Source organism: Pogona vitticeps, chromosome 2 (assembly GCF_051106095.1).
Source record: "Pogona vitticeps strain Pit_001003342236 chromosome 2, PviZW2.1, whole genome shotgun sequence".
Lineage (NCBI taxonomy): Eukaryota > Metazoa > Chordata > Lepidosauria > Squamata > Agamidae > Pogona > Pogona vitticeps.
Genome location: NC_135784.1, coordinates 84,555,908 through 84,574,724, shown reverse-complemented (window position 1 = coordinate 84,574,724; position 18,817 = coordinate 84,555,908). Strand labels below are relative to the sequence as shown.

Sequence of the window (18,817 nt, the reverse complement as noted above, 5' to 3'; positions counted from 1 at the left end):
AAGTTCTTATTTGCCATGCAAAGTATGTGTCCCTTTGAGGGTGGTCTGTATTGGACTTTCTGTTTGATCTCCTGTTTATTTCTTTGCCATAGTTCACGTGCAGTTGTTGCTTGTCCATGGCACATTTGCTTAGTAAGGGTCTTCATTTATATACCAACTTGCTCTAAAGTCTAATCAACCTTGACCAACAGTTGCTTTTTTTTACTGCTGCATTTGATTAACCAAACAGCCCTTAAATGCCCCTTGACAACAACTATCGATATTTTGGCAAATGGTTCTTCTGTGTAAAATAATCCAAACTATTTTATTTTCTTCTCCATGCTACCAATGAAAGCATGGTCCTCAATGCTACCAATAAGAACATAAGTATGAGTACAAGGATTCGTTAACATTCCACAATTTCCTTACTGCTAAACATGGGCTTTTGTATTACACTAGCCTTCCCCAAATGGTGCTCTCTGTATGAATCAAATTCCAAGGCCCATCGTGTTCTAGCATGGTCATTCAGCTGAAAGTGATAGGAATTGTATTCCAACATATCTGAGGGGCTGTAGATTGGGGAAGACTGGCTTATGCACAAGTTGAACGCTGTTGCCTCACTAGGCCAAAATCTAAACAAAGTTAAGCATATCAGAACTGCCCTACTCATTTCAACGGAGAGAATTAGGAATGTGCTTAAATCACTCTCACTGAAATCAATTAAAAGTACTTAATTTTGATTGGATTATAGCCTTTGTTTTTTGATGATGATGGTGAGGATGATGTAAACATCTCTACAGCAAGGATGTAACTCTCTAGTAGATTCAGAAAGGCCACATGTGCCCCATCAGTGCTCTCTATAATTGAGGCTCTGTGTTATGCTCTTGCCTGGTCTGTTTGCCCTCAGCTCCTCTGTTGACTGTTCATTAGCCAGTGCAGTTACTCAGATAAAATGTTCACCCTGGAGGCCTCTCCAGACACAATGTTTTCCACAAGGGAACTCTTTTGAAATGAAACCCTGGAGTCATGTGATAAATAAAGGACTGGTTGCTCTGTCACTATTTGCTATTCTTTCCGCAGGGAGATGGCAAATCAACACCCACCACAATTTGTTCATTTGGGTGGAATGTGGATTGCAGTTCAGTACAAATGTATTCCTACCCTATCCAAATATCCCCGAAGGGAAGGGACTGGTTGTAAACCAAGCCGTTCCTAAGAAAGGTGGTTCTGCCCTACAGGTTGTTGCTGTTGTTTAGTCATTTAGATGTGTCCGACTCTTCGTGACCCCATGGACCAGAGCACGCCCTACAGGTAGCAAAGTTCTATTCTAGTGGGGAGAGAAAGAGACAGATACAATCAAAGCTGTGTATGCTCTATGGTTCCATTCCTGTACTGAACAAGTGTACAATTTGTTAAGAAAGCTTCTAATGCTTTAGATTACAAAGATAGGCTTGAAAATGTGTGGCAATACTTTCTGAAGCCAAAGCAGAGCCTCAGGAGGATTTCCAGTGGTTGGTGGGGTGTTCCTTATACAGAGAGCTAAAAGTATTTGGATTTCTGAAGGATGTTTCTGCAAGAGGCTTCCATTATGCAACCATACTATTTCATTCATGGAACTGGGGACAGGGTAGGGGTTCAGAAAATGTCACCCTCCTCTTGTGGGCACCTGACTTTGCTTGACAGCTGCTGCTTTTCTTTCTTCACTTAAACACATGCACGTGCACATGCAAAATCCTTAAGGAGAGAAAAATCAGGATAACTGCCCAATGTTTTTTGACTGGTAGCATAAGGAGCCATCTGTCTGTAAGCACCCTAGGGACAGAATACGGATTGACAAAAGCCAAAAGGAAGCCACCACCAAGAATGAGGGGAGGCAAAATCAATGGGTGAATAAGTAACACATTTCAAAAAACAATACCTGCTTCTGCTATAAGATCAAAACCCAGCTTCTTATAAAACATATAGAAAACATATTATTTAAAATAGTGTGCTAATATAATATATCTATTGCATATCAAGGACAATCCCTTTAATCAGTGAAAAAAATAACAAGATAAATAATTTCTACAAATGTACAGCCTGGAATTTCAACTATCTTGATACAGAAGGTTAATATTAAAATAATATTTATTTAATTACTTACTTAATAACTAACATATTTACTACTTATATACATACTTACTTGTTTGATCTATATACTACACATTAGTGCAACACTAACTACTCTGGGTGGTTTACTTGAATATATTCAACCTTGCTTATAATTTAGTTCTGAATCTCAGAATTTGTTTGCCATGGAGTTACATTCCCAGAACTATTTTTAATTCAATTAATTCAATTAATTCAACAGATGCAAACAAGCTAGGTTTACCATTACCAATGAGCTTGATATCCTACTGTGCAGCCTCAGCTCTCCAAGTGTGTGTGTGTGTGTGTGTGTGTGTGTGTGTGTGTGTGTGTGTGTGTGTGTGTGTGTGTGTGTGTGTGTGTGTGTGTGTGTGTGTGTGTGTGTGTGTGTGTGTATGTGTGTGGGTGATATCTCTACTCTCTGAATACTTCTGTTCCTGTCCACCACTCCCAGCAAGACGACCCTTCAAAGACTCTGCTGAGAGCCCATGGTGTCTTGTGTTGCGTGTCGAGGAAAGCTGAAACCCAAATAATGCTAGCTTGACCGTGCAGTGCTATTACTCACTGGTTCGTGGAGGACTTCCACTGTCAGTCACCAGAATAGCAGCTTTGCATTGGAAGTAAAGGCTGCCCATAACTTCAGTGTCCAAAGTGGTGTTCACCTGCCAGGAGCCAAGGACAAAAAGGTCAAAAGTCTATGACCATAAAACTATGGCCACTAAAATCCAACAGCACAATGACTGTAATGGTATCCTGTGCCAAGAGGTATCCTGTGCATAGCCTGGAGAGAGCAACACTGCCTAGTGGATTGACAGTACCTAAGCCTCAGGCTTGGCCTGCCATTTCCCCTTCTCCCTAACTTGATAGATGGAAGGAGGCGTTTCATTCCCAGAATGCTGGAATAAGTGGAGTGATGTTGCACTTAGAGTTACCTGGGGGGGGGGGGGAGAACAGACTGATATTCACCAGGTAGGCTTGGGGACCTTGTTCATCTTGACTTTTACAAATAACTACCCCCTTGATGACTTCCTCCTTAAGCCACTCCCTAATTTTCATCCAGGAAATGGTTTTGCTCTTTCCTCTCTCCTCATCTGCCCTGGAGGGCTAGCCATGAAGGTGCCAGGTGCCTCCATGTTGGTTTTTGATGCACTCACACACATATAAGCCAGCTAGAAGCTTCTAGAGACTTCTGTACTGAAGGCTAGGTTTTATTCTGAATGAATTTCTTGGAAAAAGAGAGGTTACCTGTCTGTAACCATGGTTCTTCTAGTGATCCTCTATGAATACACACAATTGGGTTGTTCTGCGTCTGCGCTGAACTTTCGGAAGTTTCTAGAGCTTAAAAACATGTGATTAGTAGGATGTTCCCCCAAGAAGCGCATGCGCCACCCACCAGAAATCCCCTCAGTTCCTGTAAGAGTCCGCCGCTGTCAAGAACTGTATTTTAAAAAAGATAATGTGACGGACAGAGGGGAGGATGGGCGGAATGTGTGGATTCACAGAAGACCACTGGAAGAACCATGGTTACAGGTAGGTAACCTCTCTTTCTTCTTCATGGCCTCTGTGAATGCACACAATTGGGTGACTGACAAGCTCATTTACCGGATGGTGGGACGTCACGGTAGGAAGGAGGTCAAAACAGCTCTGCCAAAGGCAGCATCACTCTTTGCTCGGACATCAAGCTGATAGTGTCTCACGAAGGTCAATGGAGTGGACCATGTCACTGCACGGCAGATGTGAGGAAGCTCAGTCCCATGACGAAGTGCACTAGAGGTCGACATCACTCTGGTAAAATGGGCCTTCAAATGTTCAGGTGGTGTTTTGCCTGTCAGTTCATATGCAAGAGAGATTGTTTGAGTAATCCATCGAGAAATAGTTTGAGGTGAAGCTGGGGCACCTTTATGAGGGCCGTGAAAACAGAGAAAAAGTCATGGTGTTTTTCTAAATGATTTAGTTCTGTCAATGTAGAAGGCGAGAGAGTGTCTCATGTCAAGCATGTGGAACATGCACTTGAGTGGTGCAGAGGGAGAAGGGAATAAGGTAGGCAATAGCAGAGATAACTTTAGGTAAAACAATACATCAAGGTAGAGAGTGACCTTATCCAGGTGGAATTGGAGAAATGGTGGGTCTGGTCTGAGGGAAGCAAGTTTGCTAGGACATTTAGCAGATGTTATCGTCACAAGGAATGATGTCTTTAGAAAAAGTCGTTTAAAATTGGAAGTGGCCATAGGTTCAAAAGGCGGTCAAGTGCATTGGGGAAGTTGTAAAGACCACAATGGAAGAGGGTGTTGATGTGGTGGACGGATGTTGAGGAGTCCCTTGAGGAATTTTTTCAAAGTGGGGTGGGAGAAAAGCTTAGTAGAATCGGAATGAGGCAGCTGGTGTGCTACAATAGCAGAGATATAAACTTTCAAGGTTGAATGAGATAGTCCGAGATGAAAAAGATGAAGGACAAAGGTAAGTAAAGTCTTCAGAGAAACAGGTATTGCAAGTAAGTTATGGGAGTTGGTAAGGATAGGAAAACTTTCCATTTATTTTTATATAAAAGTTGGGTCAAAGGTTTTCAAGCTCAATCAAGGATGTCTTTTATGGCGGGAGTATTCTCCATGCTATCAGGTTGAGAGAATCTATATCTGGATGTCTATGTCATCATAGTACAGCTGTTCTGTCAGATCATCAGGATAGTATTATTTATTATTATTATTTATTTAATTTATATCCCGCCTATCTAGTCGTGGTGGACTACTCTAGGCGGCCAACAACAGAGATAAAATACAATAACATAAAACAGCATAATTACAACAACAATTAAAAATAGGGAAACAATAAAGGAGAGAAGAAAATCAAAAGTAATCTGGAGAGAAGGCCTGCCGAAACATCCAAGTCTTTAATAGGTTCTTAAAGGTGCCCAGCGAGGGAGCTCCGCGAATGCCAGGAGGTAAGTTATTCCAAAGGCGAGGAGCCACCGCCGAGAAGGCCCTATTTCTTGTTTTCTCTTTTCGGGCCTCCCTCGGCATTAAGCTCCTCAGCCTCACCTCCTGGCTCGCCCGTGTGACCCGGGTAGAACTTGGTGGGAGTAGGCGTTCCGCCAGGTATCGAGGCCCTAAACCGTTTAGGGCTTTATACGTAAGCGTTAACACTTTGAAGTCGATGTGGAACCTGATGGGCAGCCAATGCAGTGCGGCCAGAGTGGGCGAGATATGTTGGAATTTTTTCACTCCACTGAGTAATCTGGCCGCCACATTCTGCACCACCTGTAATTTCCACAGCAGCCTCAAAGGCAGCCCCACGTAGAGCACATTACAGTGGTCTAATCTTGAGATTACGAGCGCGTGTAGTAGGGGTCGTATTGATGGTACTGATCCCCATATTCATCTCTAGAAGAATGGTTCAGAATAGTAATAAAACTCCCTGTGAGGGGGGTCATTATGAAGAGGAGAGGTGCCGTCTCTTTTCCTGGTGTTTTGGGGGAAAATGATGAGACGCCTTTGAGCCAGAAACTTGAATAGGTACTGCCTGCCCTGGTGATCTAGGGCTTGAATGGGCTGAGGTCAGGCTGGAATGAACATCAGCTGGAGATAGGCCAGTACTCAGTGAGAGGCTAGCAACAGAGGCTGTAGCCTGGGTCGGTGTCAAAGTTGGGTCATCTCTATCCGAGATCGAACCTGGGGCATCTGTAGATGACTCCTCCAGAATCGGCAATGGAAGTACCGACTGGGGTTGGTCTATCAGAGCCGATTTTGTAGGCTTCTTAGGCTTCTTAGATTTAGGTTTGTCCTTTTTCTTAGAGGAATCATCTGGTTGGATTTTAGCCCTCGACAAGAAGGTCGATTTTGGAGCTGACTTAGTTTGGTCCTTCTCTCGGAGTGGAGGGGTCATCAGGTTTGATGGCAATTGAGAAGCTTCATGGTGCTCTGGATGCACGGACATCATCGGATCCATGGGAGTGGGATTAAGAGATTTCTCCCACAGGTAAGAACAGAGTCTTTGCAGCCACAATTTAAGTGCTTTGTGAGTTTCTTACACTCAGGACAGGACAGGCATTTGTCTGATGTTGCTCTCTAAGGCAGAAGAGGTGATTGTGACTGTCTGTGAGCAGGATTTTATTCGTGCAGCACACGCACCGCTTGAAAGGCCCTGGAGGGGCCATAAAAAGTAGGGAAAGGCGGAAAGGAGAGGCAGTGGGGGAGTGGGGAGAGAGAAACTGTGGAAAAAGGAGCAAAAAGATGATTTAGACAATCAAAAAGGGAAATAAAAAAACTAACAGAGGAAATGTCCAACAAAAGAGCTGATTAAAGAAAAAAATTAAGGAATTATCTCGCAAGTACAATCAAACAATAGCTCTAGCGTTCCAAAATAGATCCAACTGAAGCGGGGGCAAAAAGGAACTGAGGGGACTTCTGGCGGGCGGAGCATGCGCTCCACAGGGGAACATCTTACTTATCACATGTCTTTAAGCTCTAGAAACTTCTGAGAGGTCCTGCGCAGGCGCAGAACAACCCAATTGTGTGCATTCACAGAGGCCATGAAGAAGAATATATATTTTCCCTTTCACACTACCATGTGCACCCTGAGTGATTACTCACAATTCATTGCTCTATGTTCATCTTACTAGCCTGATGCATCCTTCTAACATTCTTAATACTGTACAGTAAATACCACATTTCTACAAAGGACTCACCTTCAGAACTGGGCCATCCATCCTAAAGCTGTAGATAGGGCTCTGCCCATCTTCTATTTGGTAGTGAAGGCTACTGTTGTCACCCACTGCACTGACACAAGACAGAGGTAGCAGAACTTCTCCAGTGGGGGTCGTCTCAGGAATAGCAGTCCTAGGATGAAGCAAGAATAGCCATATGGGGTAGAGCAGTGATCCCCAACCTCGGGCCTCCAGATGTTCTTGGACCACAACTCCCAGAAGCCTTCACCACCACCCCTGTTGGCCAGGATTTCTGGGAGTTGAAGTCCAAGAACATCTGGAGGCCCAAGGTTGGGGACCACTGGGGTAGAGGATAGAGATGGTGATTTGAAGGGAGAAAATAATACCTCCCTTCTCTTTGGTTCTTAGGAACTAGAGTCAGACACTGTTAATGCCAAAGAGAGGAGCTCATGCACATCAAAGTTTCACAAGACAACCACAACTATTAATCTGTTTGGAGTTTATGGCAGCAGTGATAAGAAGACACATTCGTGGGGCTCTTGTTGCTCTTTCAGACAGCCTTAGTTCCCCTCCCAGCAAGCTGCATTACTCTTAGACCCCAAAGAGGCAACTAAGATCAAGGGATACTCCTAACAACCTGAACTACACATACAGTTATCTCCAGGGGAACTGCCAATTCTGTGACTACTTAAACAAACAAACAAACAAACAAACAAACAATGAGACATAATTCTGTTGCTCTGTGGAAACTTACACAAACACAGCAGGAGAACACCGGGGGCCTAGCAGGTTCTGAGGCTTTACAGTAATGTTGACGGTCATGTCAGCACTGTCAGAGGGATGGCGCATGTTGTAGGCTCTCACTAACAGCTGGGTATGAGCTAAGCCTGGATTGCGTTCCAGATCAAGGTTGTACGTGTTCTTGATCATGCCCGTCTCTGTGTGCAAGCAAGAGAAGCTGAGAGTCAGTCAGCCCTTTGAGGGCAAGAGAGAGTTTGAAGACCACTGTTGTTAATGATCACCACAGAAGTTGCTGCCTACTCTGTGTAGGTGCCTCACAGCACACTGAATTCCCATTACCTGGAACAATGGTGAAATAGCTTGTGTCTGGAGAGACAATCTGGTAACGCACATTTTCCCCAGTCGCATGGATCTGTATGATTTCCTGGAGGGGCCCTGTGTTTTCCAGCACTGATGTTGCTACTGATGTCTCCCTGAATCATGAAGAAAACAACGTTAAGAACCTTGTTCTGTGCCAGGAATCTGACAAGTGCTACTCATCCTACTTTTGTGATAAAGTAGAAGAAAAAGCAAGTTAGAAGGGATGTCAGGGGGCGGGGGCAGTCCTACCAAGATATGAGTCTTGGCTGCTCAATGCAACTTTGGAAGTAAACATGGTCTGGAAAAATGCCTCCAAAAGTTTCCTTTGCTATTCTTCAAAGACTTTAGAATTGGTGCTGTGGGCCAACCTTTGATCAAAAAGTGGTCAACAGTCTTCAGGGAGGACTGCATTCCATATTGCTCAGTGGCCATGCTGGCTGGAGGATTCTAGGAACTGAAGTCTAGACCAGTGGTTCTTAACCTTGGGTTACTCAGGTGTTTTTGAACTGCAACTCCCAGAAACCCCAGTCAGGACAGCTGGTGGTGAAGGTTTCTGGGAGTTGCAGTCCAAAACTCCTGAGTAACCCAAGGTTAAGAACCAGTGCTCTAGACAGTAACTTATCCAGGCCGTAGCCTGCCCTGCCACTGGACAAAGCACTGCACAGTTCCTCTTCTAGTGGCATGATGCTTGAACCAGGGTCGGTAGAAAACACGACACTCAATGATTCCCAGGGGGCTGCTTTTTTTTTGTTCTGCTTTGGCTGCTCTGGGGGTCAATATCTAGAGGTCTCCTGGCAGACCTATAAGTCCAAAAGATATATACACAACACAGGTAACTTTTTGAGGGGAGGCAATCTTTCCACAGATACTAACTCAGCACCGTTTTGACCATAGTGCACCAGAATCCCTTACAGCATCACAGAGATCAGGCACAGTCTGAGAGTTATGCCCTGCCACTCTCTGCTTTGTGATGCTGTTGTGGGAAATGCTGAAGTTCCATCTTTCCTAGGGCTTAGTGCAGCTGCTGGGATTCCAAAATGTCTCCGATCAGGCCCTCCTGCTGGCAGCCCAGAGTCTGGGTCGATGGGATAAGGAATCTGGAGACCAAAGGTTCTTATCTCTTTCCTCACATTCCCCCAACTCACGTGAAATTGACTTGGTTATGGTAAACAGACAAAATCTCAACTGAGATCGGCATGCGGCAGCTCGCACCACTACCATCTGATACCACAATGTCCATTGAGAATATCTGCAGAGGGAACAACATTTTGTGAGTTTGCTAGCAAGAAAGATGGGTCTAATCAAAAGCAGGGTCCCAGTGCAATTCTGGGTCCAGGGGGACTAATGGCAAGAGTATATAGTAGCAGTAGCTGGCTGGATAGCTCAGTGGTTTCGGTATTTGGCTGCAGAGCCAGAGGTTTAGAGTTTGATTCCCCACTCCTGGGAAAAGAGCCAGCCTGGGTGGCCTTGGGCAAGCTGCACCATCCCAAGGCGCCACCAGAAGAAGGGAATTGTAAACCATTTCTGTCTATTCTCTACCTCGAAAACTCTGGAAAGGGTTGCCATACGTCAGAATTGACTTGGCGGCACATAATGATGATGATTATATGGTAGCAGTATATTCTGAAGTGCTGTAATTATTAATCTAATTCTCCCCATAGCCACGCCTTGAAGAACAGTGACTGTACAGATACAGTACATATCTGTATATAACTCAGAAAGAACAAGGAAATTGGGAGTGGAGGTGTTGGCAGATGACCTTGTCATCCCTCCAACTCAGAAACAATACAAGTGTTCCGACATTGTGAGCCAGACCTTGAATGGCACTCCACAGAAGCCCCAGGAACAGGTTCCCAGGGGACTATCAAGAGCCTATGGCTAGAACGGTCCGAGGAGGATGTGGAGATGGGTGGGTCAGAAGTCCAGTGGGAAGAGATGGCTGAGCAGAGAAGTAGCACCACATAGGCAAACCATTCCTCTTTGTGAATCACTTCTGATATTTATTTCATTTCCTTATTTAAAATGTTTTACCTTACCCTTCTCCTTAAAAAAAGACCCAGCCAAGGAAGTGACATGCCGGGGAATAGAATCTCATGGGCTACAATCAACAACCGGTGGATCTGGCATGAGCCAAGCATATAGGTGCATAAGGAAAACAAAAGAAAACAACGGTGTGTACCTTGCCAGCTTGCTCACGGCTGAAACCTTTGGCAGGCACCTGCACTATTCCATTTTCAGTCATTTGGAAAGGCACAGAATCATTCTCAAGGGTGAACTGTCAAGGGAGAAGTGAAGTCAGTCGTTAAAGCTATGAAACAGACCTCTTCTGCAGCACCTGTCCCTTCTATTTCTGTTTTGTTTGTTTATTTGTTTATTTAAAATTTTATTCCTCCCATCTAATGCCCAGGCCTTCCTTTCCCTTGTTTGGGGCACCCCTGGAAAGTGCCAGTTCCCGCATTCTCAAGAGACCTTCCCATGGTCAGTAAATTTCCTTTTCCCAGACACCTCCAGCATGTTGCTGACCCGCATTCCCTTCTGACAACAAATCTTGCTAGAGGCACATTCCCTGGTTTTCCCCGTAACCATCGTGTTTACCTTTAAGGGGCCTGTGCTCTCCCTCTTTAGGACAGGTTTATAGATGTACAAACCAGGAGTAGCATCCTCTGGAACTTGTATTGGCATCCTTCCTGCAGTAATACGGTAGATGAAAGCAGACAGGCTCCTGTTCCACTCAGACCATATTGCTTTGGCAACACTAGAGCCATGATCTGGTTGAGATCCCCATTGGACTGAGCAGACCTCCAAGTCCCATTCCAAGTGTCTTATGGCAATTGTACAACCACCCTCAAGCCTGCTTCCCTTGCCTTGTGAAATCTATGTCTTCTTGTTTCATCCAGGATCTGTTCCATGTTCTTGCTCCTCAGTACCGGTGGTCAGATTCCATCCCACTCTACACCCCCCCCCCTCAGCTTGACAGCCGTATATTAATACCTCAACACCAGGGCACTTAAGCAGAGCATGCAAGACCCCAAACAGATCTAAGCAAGTGCAACACCAGCCCTACCTATGTCAGCAGACCTGCTACTGCACTCCAGCTTGTCAGCTGCGGTGACCTTGACGAAAAGTTGAACCTCCCTTGATTTGTCTGCACAATGTACGCTGTACGTCAAGATGTACTGATTCACCTCTCTGGCATCCAGGGCAGCACTTGAACTAAGGCTCACCTGGCAATCAGAACAAAACATCCTTAGCATATTCCCACTTATCCATCAAGAGGTGCAGCCCTTCAGCTCCCCTCTTCTGCACTACCACCTTTCCTGAAGAGCCTTTGGGATGCCTGCTCCACAGAAGCAACAAGGGCTTCTGGCCTGTCAGACTGGCATTGTACATCCAGCTCCCCAGGATTAGGCAGCAACATGCAGGGAGAAAGTCTGTAGTATATACATGAAGAGAAAAACAGTTAAATCACTGCTGATTTTTCTACAATGATTCTAGCACTGGGCCAGCCCTATGATGATGGAGACAGAGGCAGCTAGCTTAGGCAAAAGATTTTGGCTGCCTTGGGAGTGCAGCTAATAGCTATTTAATTTGTTATTATTGCATTTTTACCCCCAGTGCTTAGCGGAGAGAATGCTTGTTGGATTTTCTGCCTCCTCAGGTGCCACTTTGTTTGAATAGGTGGAGTAGGAGTTTCATTTGCTGCTCTGTCTCAAATGGCTAAATATCTCAGCCCAGCCCTGTTCCAGACGGTTATATGACCCCTCACAAGAAGACTCCAGATGAAAAGCAGCCCTTTAATGTGTTATTCAAAGACCAAACAATTAGAAACTGGCCTTCGAGAATACAATTAGAAACTAACTTGGGGAAGGGGGTGGGTGGGAATTCCAGAACCTATCATGGGGATCTTTAAAGGAAGGTGCCCTGCCTCAATCACTGAATATTATAGGATGCCTAAATATGGCTCCAGAGAAAGGGCTCTAGTGCTACCAGTTCAAAGATCCTGTGTGGCTGTTCCATTTTTCCACTTGAATAGATTTTCTATGGAAAGAAAACGTGATGGAAAAATACAGGTGGATTATAAATTTCTCTGCTTCAGGCACAGTGATCTCACAATAAAAGCATCATCTGAAAGTACCGATGGTCTTCCACTTGTAACTTTTCCAAGTTTTGCATTTGCTCCTTCTGCCTCCCTACAAAAATCCATTAATATTGAGCAGCTACATAATATCTTTTGATTGGCGAAGAGCCCTTCCTCTGGAAGCACTCCTAATTGCCACACATTTCAGATCAGAACAGCTTAGGTCACAGATAGTTTTCTAAAATGAATCCTTAAGTATGCCGTGCCTTCTCAAACCTAGTGATTCTCCTACTTAAGTCCCCAGATGTTATTGGATGACAATTCCCCATTTGTAGTGAAGATGTATCTATATTACTTATACTCACCTATATGAAGAGTGGGCAAAGTGCAGCCTTCTAGGTATTCCCTAACTGCTGCTCCCATCACCAGCACAGTTGTTGGTGGTGAAAGCAGTGATTTGTAGTCCAACAATATCTGGAAAGCTGAACTTTGCTCCTTCCAAATGTACTTTTGATTTGTGATAGATAAACCATGTGTTCCATTGCACCTTACTGATTAATATGACTTCTGTTTCATCCTTGTACTTTCTCTGGACAAACTGAAGTGAACTCTACTAATACTAGTAGAGAAAGACTTTTTTCCTGCAATCAAGCCAAACTATGACATTCTCTATTCTGTATTCCCAGGATAACTCCCCCTCCCAGTGTCTAAAGTGTATCAATGTTATTTGCTGTCAAGTCTCATCCGACTTACAGTAGCACTAATAGTGCTTTCAAGATGTGAGATCTTTAAGGAGTAGTTTTTATCACTTCCTCCTCCCTGAGTTTCCAGAGCTAAACCCAGGCCACCTTGATTTATCATACTGTCCACTACACCACACTGGGTATTACAACTGTCTAGAGAACATTATAAAGAGGAAATGTCCCTGCATCTTGTGGACCACCACATTTAAAATGGCTCCCCCTTTGAAAGAATTCAGAGTTATTGACCTAAGTGGCCAATCCCTAAATTAAATAAGTGTTGGTTTATTATTCAGCAGTTGATACAAGAGGTCTGTTCTATTTGAGACTCTTAGATTTAGTCAGTTACACCAACTGTGTACCACTCCACAGGTGCCCTTGCAGGTGGTAGGTGTCACTCACCTGGTAGGTGCCAATGGATAAGGTATTTGGCAGATTGAAAAAAGAGGTTGTGGGGATAATGTTCTTCTGAATTATACTGGGTGTGTGACTAGAGTTTTCACATTTGACAGTGAAGTTCGCCACCGTTGTTCCTGGAGGCACACTGTCTTCCAGCCACACAGTTCCTGGGATCCCATCAAGATCTGCAGCGGGTAAAAATTTTGTTGAGAGAGGTGTGACTGCATGACACCAGGGACTCAGCTCAGTAATATATGTGCTATTGATAATGGGATGCTTCTCTTCCAGAAGGATCATCTAACCAGAACACTATATCAAGAGCCGTATAAAAGGAATCTCATTAGTCTGCACATTGCTTTAATAGTTTTCTAAAGCCATTTGATTGGTTGGTTGGTTGGTTGGTTGGTTTTCCCCACCCTTCTCCTTAAAAGGACCCTTTAGGAAGCCCAGGCTGACACAAGAACATATGATACACATCACTTCTTAAAAATAACATTTTTCCCCATATGACCCAGCCATCTTTTAAAAGGTCATCGAGGAAGGACCTATCCAGAGTCCTCTGTTTCCAAGAGATAAAGGCTAGCATATAACAAGAAGCTACCTAATGCTGTATCACACCATTGATTCACCCAACTTAATACTATCAACAGTGATTGAAAATCTCCAGAGTTTCAAACAAGACAACTTTCCATTCCTCACCTGAAATCAGTGGGAACTGAACCTGGTGCTTGCTGAATATAAAAGACGAGCTCTATCATTAGGTTATAGCTGGGCTTTTTCTGACATGTCCCCAGCATTTTAGAATAGGTAGCTTCCAAGCCCTCCCTGATTCCCCTGTCTCAGTTAGGGCAATTTTATCTTGTTGCACTCCAGTTCCCACAAACCCTAGCCATCCTAGCCAATTGTGAGATATAGTGGGAGTAGCAACTCAAGGTTTCAAATGACTATCAGCTCATCTACACTACAGGTGTCCAGCCTGCAAAGTGTAGGGTCTACCACAGAGCAATGGCAGCATCCTTTCTGTCATGGCCTCAAAATATCAATGGAGACCACAGGTTCCCCACTCCAGAAGTAAATGGACAAGGATCTTTCCTTCTCTTCTAGGACTTCCTCAGTTGCAGTCTTCTATTTTCTTGTGACTTCCTCACTTGCACCATCTATTTTCTTGTGATATAAGTCTAATGGGGAGAGGGGGGATGTGTTAGAGACAGTCCAGATCTTGCTACAGTATCTCAGTGGTCTGGAGCACAGAGGCAGTATTCACTTCAGACTAAAGTTGAGAAGTTTGGTTCAGAAATCAACTGTGTATTGTGAAAGTGAGAAGCCTGTGGCTCTCCAGATGATTTTGGAGTGCCGTTCCCATAATCCTTCATTACTGACTACTCTAACTAGGACAGATGGGAGGTGTAAACCCCATCTTTGCTGTCCTTTCACAAGAAGGCAAAGACTTTTCTCTTCAAGCAAGCTTTCCTTCAGTGACTGGTTATCCAAGTGTGATTTTTAGATACGTAGATTGTTATGCTTTACTGCTTTGACTGGGTTTTTACTACTTCTTGTGTTTACATTTCTCAGAGTGGGATTTATTCCTTTTAAAAATTTTGTGTACTTATTGTTTTAGCTCTATATTGTCTTTTTTAATGATGTAAAGCAGACTTTTATACTCGTTGTTCTTAGCTTTTATACTCGTTGTTCTTAGCTTTGTATTTTAATGATGGAAATCACCGTTGTATATTCATTGTTTTCTACTTTAAATATTGTCTTTCAATTATGTCAGCTGCCTTTGATCCTTTTTAAGGAGAAAGCAGAAAAAGTTATTTTAAATAAAATAAAATAAATACCCCCCCCCTCCAAATAAAACATTTGAAGGGCCACGGCTCCTGATGTAATACCCCAGGATCATAGAATGGCAGACTATGGGAGAACGTCAAATGTGGAGAATGACCAATGGAAAATAAGTCAGTTCATAACAGCTGACGAAGACTGGAGTATTTACTAAGTTTGCTTTATTATATTGGTTACACATGCTCTTTCTTTGCTCTTTATGCCTGACTGATAAAACCTGATGGTCTTAATTATACTGCTGCTCTATGTGTTTTACAATTTATTTTATTATTTTTGAAAAATACCTTCATTAGATTTAGAAGAACCTGCACTAGCAATTCAGGCAAACACGAAGGATAACTAAAAAGTAAAGAAAGCAAAGATGTTGTGGCACCTTAAAGACTAACTGCTAAACGTTTATTTAATGAACATAAAAATAAATAGACAAGAGAAACTAAAGAAACAAAGCAAAAGGGAAAGAGAGAAGAAAGTAGATCAACAAGATATCAGAAAGTACATGAAGCATGACCATCAACAATAGAAACAATTATTGAGCAAGCTGAAACTGAAATTCAGTGAGCATCAGTAAAGCAGTACCATTCGTTAGCACAAATGATCTGGAGTTGCATTGTTTTTTATTTTTGTTTATCAATGGTTATTTACAAATGGTTATATTAACTATCCGAGGTGTGTAGGGAATATATTGTTCACATCTGTCAGATACCAAGTTCCAATCCACTTATCTTCTCATTGAAACTTCTCACCACCAGCTGAAATGCTCCCTGGAGTACAAGTATATTATTTGGCAGGTGGAACAGATGCCTTGCCAAGCTTTGGCCATCAGCAGCTTCGACAGGGACATCTCACTTTGGAGTTTTAGGTGCACAGGTGTCTGTAGGGTCACCTGCCGGGACATGTGTTTGCGTGCACCTGCTTGGCTATAACTCATGTTTGCCTACATTTAAGAACAGTTGGCTTTGTTTCCTCAGCTGTTATGCACCAGGGGCCTGCTCTTGCCTGGCATATGGCGATCTTCCTTTCCCCACCTCTAACAACCGGGCAATAACAGAGAATGATGCAAGTCTCCTTACCTATCTGTCCAATGGCTGGATCTGATGGGTAGGGAAAGAAAAACAGAAGAAGGGTTACTAGGGTCTCTGCCTGCCACTGGTGCAATTAATAAGCCCATATTCATCCAGAAAACATACACCAATGCACAAAGTTAAGTTAACTGGAGGTGCCAGACCAGTTGTGCTTTTACGGAAAAGGGGATTTGGACAACTGCAGCATGTCATACAGTGTCAAGAAAAAACATCTACCTGTTTGCCTTTGTTTCCAGCTATGCTTTAGTTACAACTACCTCTGTTTTTGGAAGCACCAAGCCCAAAGCACTAGCATTCTACTGATCTTAGCAAAGAAGACAAGAAAACTGTTATGATTTGTTTCATTGTCAATAGAAACCCAAGGAAGAGGACTGGGGCAGAGGTGGAAAAGTTACTTCCTTAAGATTAAGATTCCCAAGTCCTCTCCTAGTGGCATGATTTGAGGAGCTGTAGCCCCAAAATATAACCTTCTCACATTTTCATCAGGGAAATATCTCTCGAGTGCTCAAGGCTTTCCACTCTTGACCTCAAAATAATTTGCTATCTAGAAACAGAATTCTCTGAGTCACAAAACCAAACCAAGACAGTGTCCTAAACGGGGGGCTTATTTCCTTTGTCTCTTTTTATACCAACTTTGTAACATATAAGATGTTGAAGATCAACTTAAATGTGAAACAGGAGGTCATCTATAACCTATACGTTATATCTCCTAGCAAAAGTAGGTTCAAGAAAGCCATTCAGTTCTGCAAAATGGGGTAGGAGAGGCTTAAAGAGCCTCGTGGCGCAGTGGTTAAAACGCTGTACTGCAGCTAAAACTGTGCTCACGACCTGGGGTTCAAATCCCAGGTAGCCGGCTCAAGGTTGACTCAGCCTTCCATCCTTCCGAGGTCGGTAAAATGAGTACCCAGCTTGCTGGGGGGGCAATGTGTAGCCTGTATAATTAAAATTGTAAACCGCCCGGAGAGTGCTTGTAGCGCTATGGGGCGGTATATAAGTCCAATAAATAAATAAATAAATAAATAAATTAAACAAGAATCATAACTTCAGTGTCATTCTCATGACTCAAATCATTTCTACACCTATTACTAAAATTTTAAATCTGAACACATGCACACATGTACATAGAAAAATGTACAAACACATGGATTTTGCATGCCGCAGCTGTTTGGGCTGTGACCGGCCAATGGAGACTCACTCGACTTTCAGGCAAAATCAGAGTCAAAATCAAAAGAAAAATGAAAAATAAAAAAAATAAAATCATACTTTGTGGCTGAACTATGATCTGAACCTGATGCAATACGCACTCCCCTTTATCCTGACTGCAGTACCCTAATAGAAAAATCTTACAGGAATGGTATCCTCTGCTTAGCAGTACCCTCTCCACCTGACACGGAGATAGCGGTTTCTCCCCACCACGTCTTACCTGTAGCATAGATAGTGAAGAGCAGCAAGAGAGACAAGGGCCACCCCAGCCCCATGATGTGAGTGTTAGGCTTTGTGCGTGCTAGGCTTTGTGCCTTTGCTTCCTTTAGTTGCTAGCTTGGGTTGCTAATGACACCATGGATTAAGCAGGGCAGGGCAGTAGGGCAAGGCAAGGCTTGGGTGTGAGAACTGCCCAGCCCTTCTTAATCCATGGTGAGAAAAATCAAACTTCTCTCTCTCTCTCTCTCTCTCTCTCTGTGCGTGTGCGTGTGCGTGTGCGTGTGCGTGTGCGTGTGCGTGTGCGTGTGCGTGCGTGCGTGCATGCGTGTGTGTGTGTGTGTGTGTGTGTGTGTGTGTAGAGCCAGATTTTGACTGAATATCAGGAAAAAGTGTCTTAACTGTTAGAGCAGTACGACAATGGATCCAATTACCTCAGAAGGCAGACAGCACTCCAGTGCTGGAGGCATTCAAGAAAAAAAAATGGACCATCCTCTGTCAGGTCCACTTTGATTTGAATTTCTGCACTTAGCAGGGAGTTAGACTCAATGGCCTTACAGGCCCCTTTCAACTAAATTATTCTACTCTATGATTTGCTGTGGAGGAAAGGGACACTCGAAGTTTTCCCCCTGTTTAGGCTGCAATCAGCTCTATTGCATATGTGCAGATGAGCTTGAGAGAAAGACCTCAGTGGAACCTAGCAGACATACCTTCTTGTACAACATGAAATGGAGACGCTGAGCAAATACCGCAGAAGTCTGTTCCATTAGGGTGCAGATTTTTGAAAGCATGACATGTATGTGTAGCTTGTGACTGGAGCAGAAGGGTCACCCTCCCCTACTATTCTGGAGCAGGAGAATGGCACCTCCTCTCACATTTTTAGGCCAGAGGGCCTTACTTGCCACATGCATGTGTAACAAGTGCAGGTGGGAGTTGCCTTCCCAGCTATGTTAACCGCAATCATTATTCACATCATCAGTGTCTCATAGAGTGTTATTGTAGGGCTAGGAAAACCCAGGTTCAAATAATGAGGTTCACTGGTGGGATCTTTGACCAAGTTGTCTGTCAAACCAGCCCACCTCACATGATCATTGTGGGGATAAAATGGCAGTGGATTCCTTAGAGGAAAAGGAGGATATAATAATAATCATACATGTGTTTCCAAAGCTGGATGAGTTGTTTTGGAAGTGAGTCTCATGAATGCATCTCTCTGAGAAGAAAAATATAGTGATAATGAACTAAGCAACTCACAATTTGCTGCCTTTTCACACACTCGAGCACAGGAGTCTTTCTTTACTTATCCATCATTTAAAATTACCTCCACTGTGATCATTGTAAAGACTGACCAGCACCTCTCCCTTGCACTAGCCACAGTGTGAGGTGTGCTCAG

At 43.6% G+C, this 18,817-nt stretch overlaps 1 protein-coding gene across 1 annotated transcript in view; it reads right to left on the bottom strand.

Annotated features, from left to right (window-relative positions):
• The window catches only part of CDHR4 (cadherin related family member 4), a 33,096-nt gene extending 15,581 nt beyond the window's left edge, over positions 1-17,515 (bottom strand). Inside the window, exons 1-11 of the mRNA XM_020789784.3 lie at positions 17,432-17,515; positions 15,997-16,017; positions 13,088-13,269; positions 10,932-11,091; positions 10,463-10,554; positions 10,047-10,142; positions 9,013-9,116; positions 7,847-7,980; positions 7,521-7,704; positions 6,788-6,938; positions 2,672-2,768 (exon numbers count right to left, since the gene is read on the bottom strand). Coding sequence (XP_020645443.3) covers positions 2,672-2,768; positions 6,788-6,938; positions 7,521-7,704; positions 7,847-7,980; positions 9,013-9,116; positions 10,047-10,142; positions 10,463-10,554; positions 10,932-11,091; positions 13,088-13,269; positions 15,997-16,017; positions 17,432-17,486 — 1,276 coding nt within the window. The 5' untranslated portion in view covers positions 17,487-17,515. The remainder of the gene's footprint in view (positions 1-2,671; positions 2,769-6,787; positions 6,939-7,520; positions 7,705-7,846; positions 7,981-9,012; positions 9,117-10,046; positions 10,143-10,462; positions 10,555-10,931; positions 11,092-13,087; positions 13,270-15,996; positions 16,018-17,431) is intronic.
• Between the last annotated feature and the right edge of the window lie 1,302 nt (positions 17,516-18,817).